Source organism: Gymnoscopelus braueri (assembly GCF_963280865.1).
Source record: "Gymnoscopelus braueri genome assembly, chromosome: 17".
Classification (NCBI taxonomy): Eukaryota; Metazoa; Chordata; class Actinopteri; order Myctophiformes; family Myctophidae; genus Gymnoscopelus; species Gymnoscopelus braueri.
Genome location: NC_137617.1, coordinates 50,557,888 through 50,570,231, shown reverse-complemented (window position 1 = coordinate 50,570,231; position 12,344 = coordinate 50,557,888). Strand labels below are relative to the sequence as shown.

At 43.3% G+C, this 12,344-nt stretch overlaps 1 protein-coding gene across 1 annotated transcript in view; it reads right to left on the bottom strand.

Annotated features, from left to right (window-relative positions):
* LOC308105218 (actin filament-associated protein 1-like 2) overlaps positions 1-11,210 on the bottom strand; it is a gene marked incomplete at its 5' end in the record, with an annotated part of 34,073 nt that extends 22,863 nt beyond the window's left edge. Inside the window, 7 exons of the mRNA XM_080455853.1 lie at positions 1,027-1,238; positions 3,637-3,741; positions 4,717-4,801; positions 4,965-5,051; positions 5,817-5,999; positions 9,780-10,006; positions 11,180-11,210. Coding sequence (XP_080311979.1) covers positions 1,027-1,238; positions 3,637-3,741; positions 4,717-4,801; positions 4,965-5,051; positions 5,817-5,999; positions 9,780-10,006; positions 11,180-11,210 — 930 coding nt within the window. The remainder of the gene's footprint in view (positions 1-1,026; positions 1,239-3,636; positions 3,742-4,716; positions 4,802-4,964; positions 5,052-5,816; positions 6,000-9,779; positions 10,007-11,179) is intronic.
* Between the last annotated feature and the right edge of the window lie 1,134 nt (positions 11,211-12,344).

Here is a 12,344-nt window from a genome sequence, read left to right as displayed (position 1 = left end):
GATGACTGATGACACAGGCTGGCCTCATGAAGACACACACACGGTTTACATGTGTGTGTGTCCTCCTCTAGTAGAGCTTATTAGCTCTCACCTCTAGCGCTGCTAGCTGTGTCCCGTACAGGCTGATGCTAAAGGAGTTCTTAAGTTACCTCTAGCGCTGCTAGCTGTGTCCCATACAGGCTGATGCTAAAGGAGTTCTTAAGTTACCTCTAGCGCTGCTAGCTGTGTCCCATACAGGCTGATGCTAAAGGAGTATTAGTTCTCACCTCTAGCGCTGCTAGCTGTGTCCCGACCCGTACAGACTGATGCTAAAGGAGCATTAGTTCTCACCTCTAGCGCTGCTAGCTGTGTCCCGTACAGACTGATGCTAAAGGAGTTCTCACCTCTAGCGCTGCTAGCTGTGTCCCGTACAGAATGATGCTAAAGGAGCATTAGCTCTCACCTCTAGCGCTGCTAGCTGTGTCCCGTACAGAATGATGCTAAAGGAGCATTAGTTCTCACCTCTAGCGCTGCTAGCTGTGTCCCGTACAGGCTGATGCTAAAGGAGCATTAGTTCTCACCTCTAGCGCTGCTAGCTGTGTCCCGTACAGGCTGATGCTAAAGGAGTATTAGTTCTCACCTCTAGCGCTGCTAGCTGTGTCCCGTACAGACTGATGCTAAAGGAGTATTAGTTCTCACCTCTAGCGCTGCTAGCTGTGTCCCGTACAGAATGATGCTAAAGGAGTATTAGTTCTCACCTCTAGCGCTGCTAGCTGTGTCCCGTACAGACTGATGCTAAAGGAGTATTAGTTCTCACCTCTAGCGCTGCTAGCTGTGTCCCGTACAGACTGATGCTAAAGGAGTATTAGCTCTCACCTCTAGCGCTGCTAGCTGTGTCCCGTACAGAATGATGCTAAAGGAGTATTAGCTCTCACCTCTAGCGCTGCTAGCTGTGTCCCGTACAGACTGATGCTAAAGGAGTATTAGCTCTCACCTCTAGCGCTGCTAGCTGTGTCCCGTACAGACTGATGCTAAAGGAGTTCTCACCTCTAGCGCTGCTAGCTGTGTCCCGTACAGACTGATGCTAAAGGAGTAGAGGTGTTCGGGGCTGGGGTCCGGCAGGACGCTGCAGCCCTCCAGAGGGACGGCCGGCTGGCTGGCCTTGGTCTTCCCCTTGTCCTGGTAGAACCACAGCTGTCCGTCTTTGATCAGACACCAGCGCGGTCTCCACTGGCTGTTGACCAGCACGTTGAGGTAGCCTGCAGGAGCACACACACACACACACACACACACATACACACCAACACACACACACACACACACACACACACACACAACCACACACACACACACATTGTTTGTTGTACGACATACTGTACATTCATTCATTCATTCATTCATTCATCCTTTATTTAAAAGTTAGTTAAGCCATTTTCTCATAGAGTTATAATGTTTCAGAGTGCAATACACCTCCCAACCGATAGGGTCGCGAAGTTGAAAACATATGGTGAAAATACGGAGAAAATGGCCACCGATCAGATTAAAATGCTTATTATTGAACAATACGGATGATACAGGTACTTCTGAGGGCCTGTACATAAATGCAACATCTGTGGCCATGGGGTAAGCACTTTATATTTGAAATGTTTATATAGATGTACGGGCCGTAATTAGAGAGAGTGCAAACACCAGGTTGAAGTTCATCCACGACGGTGGTGACAGTCGACCGTCGTGTATCTATGGCTATTTCTCCCTCTAACATTTCCCGTGTTTTTAGTTTATTGAAATAATGTTTCCAGTGCATAGCCTACTGCAGGCCTTGTTGACTAGATTTAGAAGAGATTTTGAAGTTCTTGCTCCTGAAATTGAGGGAGACCCTCATTTACAATGATGCCGAGATTACACACATATAAATAACATAAGAGTAACAAGAGAAAACAATAAAGTTGACACAAACAGTTAAAACAATTGCATGTTAACATCAATCAGTTAAAACAGTTGCATACCGTTGCATACAGTTGCATACAGGTAAGACACGGTTATTATACGGTTATTATATATTATTATATATTATTATATATTATTATATATTATATTATATTATATATTATATTCCTGCCAAGTTACGCATTTATGGGTTAAAGTATCACCAGGTCAAGTGCTTATACCTCACAGTGGGGTCAGATTAGACGACAAACCTTTTAATTAAGGTTAGGGCAAAGTTATTAGTCCCTGGACCCCGATTTCAAATGAATTGTTGTCCCTGTAAAAAAAAACATTTAGCTGGCTAGCTTGCACAAAGCTCTCATTAAGACAAAATATGAGCGAGTGATTGAGGGCCATGAGAGAGACACCTTTCTGAGTGTTATGTGGAAGCAGACATGCTGTGTGTTTATCTGAGGTGTTGTGTGTTTATCTGGTGTTGTGTGTTTATCTGAGGTGTTGTGTGTTTACCTGAGGTGTTGTGTGTTTACCTGAGGTGTTGTGTGTTTACCTGAGGTGTTGTGTGTTTACCTGAGGTGTTGTGTGTTTACCTGAGGTGTTGTGTGTTTATCTGAGGTGTTGTGTGTTTACCTGAGGTGTTGTGTGTTTACCTGAGGTGTTGTGTGTTTACCTGAGGTGTTGTGTGTTTACCTGAGGTGTTGTGTGTTTATCTGAGGTGTGTGTGTTTACCTGAGGTGTTGTGTGTTTATCTGAGGTGTTGTGTGTTTACCTGAGGTGTTGTGTGTTTATCTGAGGTGTGTGTGTTTACCTGAGGTGTGTGTGTTTACCTGAGGTGTTGTGTGTTTACCTGAGGTGTTGTGTGTTTACCTGAGGTGTGTGTGTTTACCTGAGGTGTTGTGTGTTTATCTGAGGTGTTGTGTGTTTACCTGAGGTGTTGTGTGTTTACCTGAGGTGTTGTGTGTTTACCTGAGGTGTTGTGTGTTTATCTGAGGTGTGTGTGTTTACCTGAGGTGTTGTGTGTTTATCTGAGGTGTTGTGTGTTTACCTGAGGTGTTGTGTGTTTATCTGAGGTGTGTGTGTTTACCTGAGGTGTGTGTGTTTACCTGAGGTGTTGTGTGTTTACCTGAGGTGTTTTGTGTTTACCTGAGGTGTGTGTGTTTACCTGAGGTGTTTTGTGTTTACCTGAGGTGTGTGTGTTTACCTGAGGTGTTGTGTGTTTACCTGAGGTGTTGTGTGTTTACCTGAGGTGTTGTGTGTGTTTACCTGAGGTGTTGTGTGTTTACCTGAGGTGTTGTGTGTTTACCTGGTGTTGTGTGTTTATCTGAGGTGTGTGTGTGTTTACCTGAGGTGTTGTGTGTTTACCTGAGGTGTTGTGTGTTTACCTGGTGTTGTGTGTTTACCTGGTGTTGTGTGTTTACCTGGTGTTGTGTGTTTATCTGAGGTGTGTGTGTTTACCTGAGGTGTTGTGTGTTTATCTGAGGTGTTGTGTGTTTATCTGAGGTGTTGTGTGTTTACCTGAGGTGTTGTGTGTGTTTACCTGAGGTGTTGTGTGTGTGTTTACCTGAGGTGTTGTGTGTGTGTGTTTACCTGAGGTGTTGTGTTGTGTGTGTTTACCTGAGGTGTTGTGAGTGTGTTTACCTGAGGTGTTGTGTTGTGTGTGTTTACCTGAGGTGTTGTGTGTGTGTTTACCTGAGGTGTTGTGTGTGTGTTTACCTGAGGTGTCGACACATTTCTCGGGGCTCTCTAGAGACGATGGTTTCTTCTTGCCAATGTTCATGAGGTTGCTGAACTTCAGCCCGGCTCCATATTTCTTCTTCACTGTGGATTTGAGGGGAAACATGGCTTAAGTTTAGTTAAGCCATTTTCTCATAGAGTTATAATGTTTCAGAGTGCAATACACCTCCCAACCGATAGGGTCGCGAAGTTGAAAGCATATGGTGAAAATACGGAGAAAATGGCCACCGATCAGATTAAAATGCTTATTATTGAACAATACGGATGATACAGGTACTTCTGAGGGCCTGTACACAAATGCAACATCTGTGGCCATGGGGTAAGCACTTTATATTTTAAATGTTTATATAGATGTACGGGCCGTAATTAGAGAGAGTGCAAACACCAGGTTGAAGTTCATCCACGACGGTCGTGAGAGTCGACCGTCGTGTATCTATGGCTATTTCTCCCTCTAACATTTTCTGTGTTTTTAGTTTATTGAAATAATGTTTCCAGTGCATAGCCTACTGCAGGCCTTGTTGACTAGATTTAGAAGAGATTTTGAAGTTCTTGCTCCTGAAATGATCGATTATTTATATGGGGAAAAGCCGTCATTTAACATGAAAGTCAGTGGGTGTCAAGCAGAGCTTGCCAGGCCTTGGTCTGACAGAGTGGAGTGGGTGGGGCTTTAGCGAAGGGTCCATTATAGGCTTGCTTAAAGTGATATTAGTGCTTATACTTAAGAATAAGTGACTAATCTTTCCGAACATTTTAGACATATGCTGCTTATTTTATTCGCTATCAAATACCATTGGTGATTTATGTATTATTGCAAATGAGTATACAGTAGATATTGTGCAAACTTCTACAGAAGGAAATACACACGTTAAACTATATTCAACTTCCAAGTTCCAACTGAACTTCATTTATCACAAGGGACATTTTTTTTGTGTACAAGCAACCCACAAATTCCTGTTACATAAGCAAAAAAAAAACAACAACGATTGAATATCAGCTTAGAGATTTAAAAAAAAAAATGGGGAAAAAAATGTATATATATTTTTTTAAGTACTAGCTCACCGTCTTTGGTGTCAGGAGTGTCAGCGTGGCTGTCAGTGCTGCTTCCACTCTCTGAGGCTACAGATTGTCGCTCACTGAGCTCCCCCTGTGAGGCCACATTAACATGTTAATACATATGGTGTGAGAGGTGTAGTATTAGACTGGTTAATCAGTTATCTTCACAACAGGCAACAATATGTACAGTTGGAGGGATATACCTTGGTACAGATGAGTATTATATTACAGTAATATATTACAGTAATCTGTACCTTGGTACAGATGAGTCTAGGAGAGTCAGAGCCAACGTGTTGAGAGTCACAGCTCTCTGCCGGCCGAGGACTGATGTCCTGAATGACCTGGTGGAGAAAACACACACACACACACACACACGCACACGCACACACACACAATTTGAATCCTGTAAAGTAACACGTTCTGGACATAGACGATGTGCTACTGTATAATCCATAATAAATGTCTGTTCATAGTGTTATCCATAATAAAAAACAGAGGTGGTAGACACTGGGTTCTGTGTGCGTGTGTGTGTGTGGTGTGTGTGTGTATTGTCTCTGGCAGTGTTGATTTCGTCGACTAAAACTATGACGAAAAATGTTGGTCGACTACCTTTTTTTCACTGAGGAAAACGAAATAAAAACGAAATAAAAACTAAGCTACGATGACTAAAACTAAGACTAAATATATTGACAATTTCATCAACAAATAAAAACTAGACTAAAATGTTAGTGAGGGATCTAGAGGAGAAGAGATCCAGTAGAACTAAAAGACAAGTCATTATATGTTTGGTTGCGCTCGGGTGTTGTGCTCTAAAAATAGCAGATCTACAAGCTCACAAAGCGTCGCGCTGCGACGCGTTGTGAGCTTGTAGATCGGCTATTTTCAGCATGCAACCAAGTGTAAAATCAGCCATTACGACACCATCAAGGCACCGCCAACATACATTATAGTCGACTAAATCAACTGTAGATTTAGTCGACTATAATCTTATGATATTTAAGTCGACTAAAACTAGAGAAAAACTAAAGCATTTCAGATGACTAAAATATGACTAAAACTGAATCAAAATTTGCTGTCAAAATCAACACTGGTCTCTGGTCTCTGACCCTCAGCCACTGTTCCGTCTGCTCCTTGCTCTGCAGACCCAGGACGATGGCCTCTCCGCCCAGAGGGACGATCTTCAGCTTGTGCTCCTTCCTCCTGGGCTGATGCTTCTCCTTGTAGACCACGCTGCAGCCCAGCAGACTGACGTCCAGCAGCGGGGTCTGCTCCTTGGAGCTCTTGTAGCACTGAGAGGAGATAACACAATAACGCGCACGTTATCAATCTGGGAACCCATCGCCAAATAAAAAGGAAAAACAGCGCCCTCTGCTGTTTTTTACTCTTTCACTTGGCTCTGGGGGGAGCTAAATGGAGCACCCGTGCGCAAGGAAACCCCGGTTTTGGTCTGCCCTCAGCGCTCCACTTCCGGTGGTGCGTTTTGGTTATAAGCCCACTTGTTTGATGAAAGAACAAGTTAAAATGTGAATATCTTTCCGTGGTTTTGTCTGCTCCGAGGACGCTATTGTTAAATGAGTTTCGGTTTGTTTTCAGTGGGAAGCGAGAGCACAGACAGTAAATCCCGCCCACTACATTTGATTGGGTAAAGCGCGGCCTGCTTCCTGATCTGAAGGCACGCCCACTTGTAGGCCAGTGCGTACACGTTATGACGGACCCCCACCGACAGATTCAAGCGGAGAGCAGAATCTGTTCTTGAGAGATTAGGTCCTTATAAGCCATTCAATCCGGAAACGCATCCGTGTCATTTTAAAGATTTATTTTGGGCTGTTCAAAAATAGCAGATCTACAAGCTCATAGCACGGCACCGAGTGCCGCGCTATGAGCTTGTAGATCTACTATTTTTGATAAGAAATCGTGAATCGAGTATACTGTATATATACATTTTAAATCAAATCTTTGCTTCTGGGGGGGGGGGGGTCCCTGGAACAACATATTTTGAAATGGGGGTCCGCGGGCAAATACATGTCATTTTGGGGGTCCTTGACATGAAAGCAGTTTGAGAACCACTGATAATATAGCAACATATATTTTAGATTTATATATTTATATATTATAGACTGTTTAGATTCAGAAGCAAAGATGTGAGATGTTTGCTTTAAAAAACATATATTCAAAGATTTGCACACATTTTTACAATTTAAAAAATAAACCATTACTATAGATAGAGTGTTTGTTCAGTAACAAAGGGTTCGAGCAATTTTTAAAGGCACGTCTCTGGTGTGTCAAACAGCGTTGTCTTCCTGGTGTCAGTGTGTAGTACAGTAACCAGTGTCTTTATAGATAACTGTGTCAGTGTGTAGTACAGTAACCAGTGTCTTTATAGATAACTGTGTCAGTGTGTAGTACAGTAACCAGTGTCTTTATAGATAACTGTGTCAGTGTGTAGTACAGTAACCAGTGTCTTTATAGATAACTGTGTCAGTGTGTAGTACAGTAACCAGTGTCTTTATAGATAACTGTGTCAGTGTGTAGTACAGTAACCAGTGTCTCTATAGATAACTGTGTCAGTGTGTAGTACAGTAACCAGTGTCTTTATAGATAACTGTGTCAGTGTGTAGTACAGTAACCAGTGTCTCTATAGATAACTGTGTCAGTGTGTAGTACAGTAACCAGTGTCTTTATAGATAACTGTGTCAGTGTGTAGTACAGTAACCAGTGTCTCTATAGATAACTGTGTCAGTGTGTAGTACAGTAACCAGTGTCTTTATAGATAACTGTGTCAGTGTGTAGTACAGTAACCAGTGTCTTTATAGATAACTGTGTCAGTGTGTAGTACAGTAACCAGTGTCTTTATAGATAACTGTGTCAGTGTGTAGTACAGTAACCAGTGTCTTTATAGATAACTGTGTCAGTGTGTAGTACAGTAACCAGTGTCTTTATAGATAACTGTGTCAGTGTGTAGTACAGTAACCAGTGTCTTTATAGATAACTGTGTCAGTGTGTAGTACAGTAACCAGTGTCTTTATAGATAACTGTGTCAGTGTGTAGTACAGTAACCAGTGTCTTTATAGATAACTGTGTCAGTGTGTAGTACAGTAACCAGTGTCTTTATAGATAACTGTGTCAGTGTGTAGTACAGTAACCAGTGTCTTTATAGATAACTGTGTCAGTGTGTAGTACAGTAACCAGTGTCTTTATAAATAACTGTGTCAGTGTGTAGTACAGTAACCAGTGTCTTTATAGATAACTGTGTCAGTGTGTAGTACAGTAACCAGTGTCTCTATAGATAACTGTATCAGTGTGTAGTACAGTAACCAGTGTCTTTATAGATAACTGTGTCAGTGTGTAGTACAGTAACCAGTGTCTTTATAGATAACTGTGTCAGTGTGTAGTACAGTAACCAGTGTCTTTATAGATAACTGTGTCAGTGTGTAGTACAGTAACCAGTGTCTTTATATAAAACTGTGTCAGTGTGTAGTACAGTAACCAGTGTCTATAGATAACTGTGTCAGTGTGTACAGTAAACGGTGGGAGGTTGTGGGTTGAATTCCTGTGGTAGACAGTAATCCACAGTCTGTGGCAGGGACGTACAGTCATTCTAGTCCACAGATAATATAAGAACCATAGATTACACCATGTCAACCACGTTAGCATAGATACAGTTCACGCCCGAAATGACTAAGCCAATAATGTGATAGAATGAGACAAAAACTAAAACATATCCATGAATTCCAGTCTCCATGGGGTGACTAATCCATAGAAAAAATGTATTTTTTCGGGTGAACTATCCCTTTAACACCTTTGGAACAGAACACAACCAATACAACTAAATGATTACAATCCACAGAAAGATCAGAAGACATAATTCACTGTGTCTTTTGTAACATTTTCAATTCAGTCTCAATCCGTTGACTTCCACTTTAAAAAAAGAGTAATCGTCAAATATTTCAGAAACTATAGAACGTACATGGGCAACTGGCGGCCCCGGGGCCACATGCAGCCCCCACCTTCACTTAATGTGGCCCGCAGGTTAATATCAGAATACTGATATATTATTGATTTCAGCTGTTATGATTCAGAACATGCAAACATGAGCCGCTTTAATTACTTCAGTCTATATTAGTAGCTTAATGACTAGTATTAATTACAATTGTATTGTCTTTTTTATGTCCAATGTATTTGTATTTAAGTTCATAAAGTCAACATAAGTAGGTACCAAGATGGCACAGTGCCAGCCAGCTGTTTGTAAACCTGGGGGTACCTACCTGTCAAGCCCTGTTAAGAAATGTAATGTACAAATTCATATGTCGTCTTGAAAAGTCTGACAATCATGTTATTAAGATTTTAATTAACCCTGTCAAGAGTTCTACTCGGTACTCTTCCACGATATGGAGACATTGGCGTAACAGCCTCTACTGACTTTGAACAGCTGTAGTTGGACTGTTTTTTAATGTTTTTTCTTTCTTTTTATTATTTTATTGTTTTTACTGTGTGATTGTCATCTGTTGTATGGACCCCGAGTCTGAAATAAAGATTGAATTGATATAACTAAATGCATTTGAAATTAAATACAAATGTTATTTCTCAGGATTCCACTTAAAAAAGTAGCACCAAAAAAAATCTGAATTCCAACTCAAAAATAGCAAAAATAGCAGATCTACAAGCTCAAAACGCGACGCGTTTTGAGCTTGTAGATCTGCTATTTTTGTGTGACATAGAATGGCCGACAGTATATGCAATGTGTTCCTCTGGAGTGAGTGTGGAAATATATAGCCTCTGCATCATCAAAGTTGTATATAATGTATATAATAAGTTAATATATAGTGGCCCTCTACATCATCAAAGTTGTATATAATGTATATAATAAGTTAATATATAGTGGCCCTCTACATCATCAAAGTTGCATCACCCCTGCTATAGAACATTATTAAGACCTGAGGCCGATTCTACTTTAATGTCTTTTAAATCCTAAAAGTTTTAACCCCAAAGTTATGTGTATTTGACTGCTGCTGTTTATTCCCCCCCCCCCCTTTGACTCCGAGGCGGATGCAGTTCCTCCCTCCACTCACCAGGAGGCGCTGGTCTTTGACGACACACAGCTGCTTGGCCCACTGGCCCAGCCACTTCTTCCTCCACAGGAAGGCACAGATGCGGGCGTCCTTCATCAGCTCGATGGAGGCCTCTGCTGACGGCCACTGGTGCTGCGCCGACGAAGACGACGACGAAGAGCACTTCCCCCGGGTCACTTCCTCCTCGTCGTACGACTCGTAGGACGAGCTGACCGCCTCGCCGTCGTCTGAGGAGGAGAGGGTCAAAGGGTCAAAGGTTAACTCATTAACTGCCAGAAAAAAAACATTGTCTATAGCTGCCGAGTGTTTTTACTAACCGTAGAAAAATCTTATAATATTATTCTTCACAACGATCCACCCGCCAATCACTTTAACAGACGTAGGGGGGTCTCGTAGACGGAGAAAAAAAAGTGTGCCGCCGCGATAATCCATTCCACAGTTATGGGCAGTTGAATGGTAAATAAAATGGTAAATGGTGCATTTATATATCACTTTTATCCAAAGCGCTTTACATTGATTGTGCCATTAACCCATTCACACACACATTCATACACCGATGGTGGAGGAAACCATGCAAGGCACCAACCTGCTCATCGAGAGCAATTAGGGGTTCAGTGTCTTGCTCAAGGACACTTCCACACTAACTCTAGGGGAGCCCCCCAGCCCAGGATCGAACTGGGAACCTTGCGGTTTTCCAGTTCACTCTACCCGGCTACTCTACCCCTGAGCCACTGCCACCCAGGTTGGTTGGTTTTCGCCCAAAACAACAGAATGCCCCCTTTTTTTACAAGGAAGTGAATGTCCCCCTTTTGGGCTGTCCCTTTTGGGCTGTCCCTTTTGGGCTGTCCCTTTTGGGCTGTCCCTTTTGGCCTGTCCCTTTTGGCCTGTCCCTTTTGAGCTGTCCCTTTTGAGCTGTCCCTTTTGGGCTGTCCCTTTTGGGCTGTCCCTTTTGAGCTGTCCCTTTTGAGCTGTCGCTTTTGGCCTGTCGCTTTTGGCCTGTCCCTTTTGGCCTGTCCCTTTTGGGCTGTCCCTTTTGGGCTGTCCCTTTTGAGCTGTCCCTTTTGAGCTGTCCCTTTTGGGCTGTCCCTTTTGGGCTGTCCCTTTTGGGCTGTCCCTTTTGGGCTGTCCCTTTTGAGCTGTCCCTTTTGACCTGTCGCTTTTGGCCTGTCCCTTTTGGCCTGTCCCTTTTGGGCTGTCCCTTTTGGCCTGTCCCTTTTGGCCTGTCCCTTTTGGGCTGTCCCTTTTGCGATCACGTGACCTGCTGCCTCTGTGTCTCCCTGAGAGTCAAATGGTGACTCACAGGACAGCGAGATAGATTACTATCTAAAAAGATTTTCCATTGATGGTTTGTTACTCCTCATAGTAATAGATTACTGTAATAGATTACTATCATGTCTTACCATTGATGGTCTGTTCGTAGGGCTGGGCCATAGTAACCCTCCACACACTCCACTGGGGTGGGAGGTGGAGGAGCGCCCCCTGGTGTTGTGACTGGAGTAGCAGGCAGAGGGAAGGGCTCCCGACCAACTACACCCTAAAGAAAAACAGAGAAAAAGTACAACAGCAATTACTCTCAGAGTTATGAGGTCCTGAAAAAGGTTTGATAGCCACTGTGCTACAGTAGATGGAACGGAGCATTAACTCATTCAGTGCCAATGACGTGTAACACGTCAAAACAATGTTTTCAGTGTTTACACAAGGTGGCGCTGTTCGCCAACCTATGAGTGATCCTATGACTTCAGGAGAAGAGTAAACCCTGAAATAACGTAATCACAACAAACCCAGGCCCGTCCCATCTAATGTTAAAGGATTTAGACAAATTATACATTAAAACTAGACTAATTCCCAAGGAGGAAATGGGCTGATTATAACAACTATAGGTATAAAACAGCACTGAGAGGTTTTAGTGGTCCTCAGGCTAACTGGGGCCCTCAGACATTCCATGGACCAGCCACTGGTTTAAATGGTCAAATATCTGCATGAATACAAGTCTCCATGGGACGACTAATCCATAGGGGGAAAAAGTCATTTTGGGGTGAACTATCCCTTTAAGCCATTAAGACCTGGAACTGTGTATCTCGTTACTTTAGATTTCTTTGGCTATTCAAAAATGGCAGATATACAAGCTCATAGCGCGGCACCGAGTGCCATATCATCATAGAACTAACTGTCTCCTCCTCTCCTCTCCTCCAGATCATCATAGAACTAACTGTCTCCTCTCCTCTCTCCTCCAGATCATTGCTCCTCCAGAGAGGAAGTACTCGGTGTGGATTGGAGGCTCCATCCTGGCCTCTCTCTCCACCTTCCAGCAGATGTGGATCAGTAAGCAGGAGTACGACGAGGCCGGCCCCAGCATCGTGCACCGCAAGTGCTTCTAAACCCCGCCTTCCCCCTGCTGGGCGGACCCCCGCAAGTCCACTTCCGACCCCGCCCCTACAAATCAAAACCCCTCCCTAACCCCGCCCCCACAAGTCAAAACCCCTCCTTAACCCCACCCCTGCAGCCTAAACCCCTTCAAACTCCGCCCCTGCAGTCTAAACCCCTCCTTAACCCCGCCCCCACATT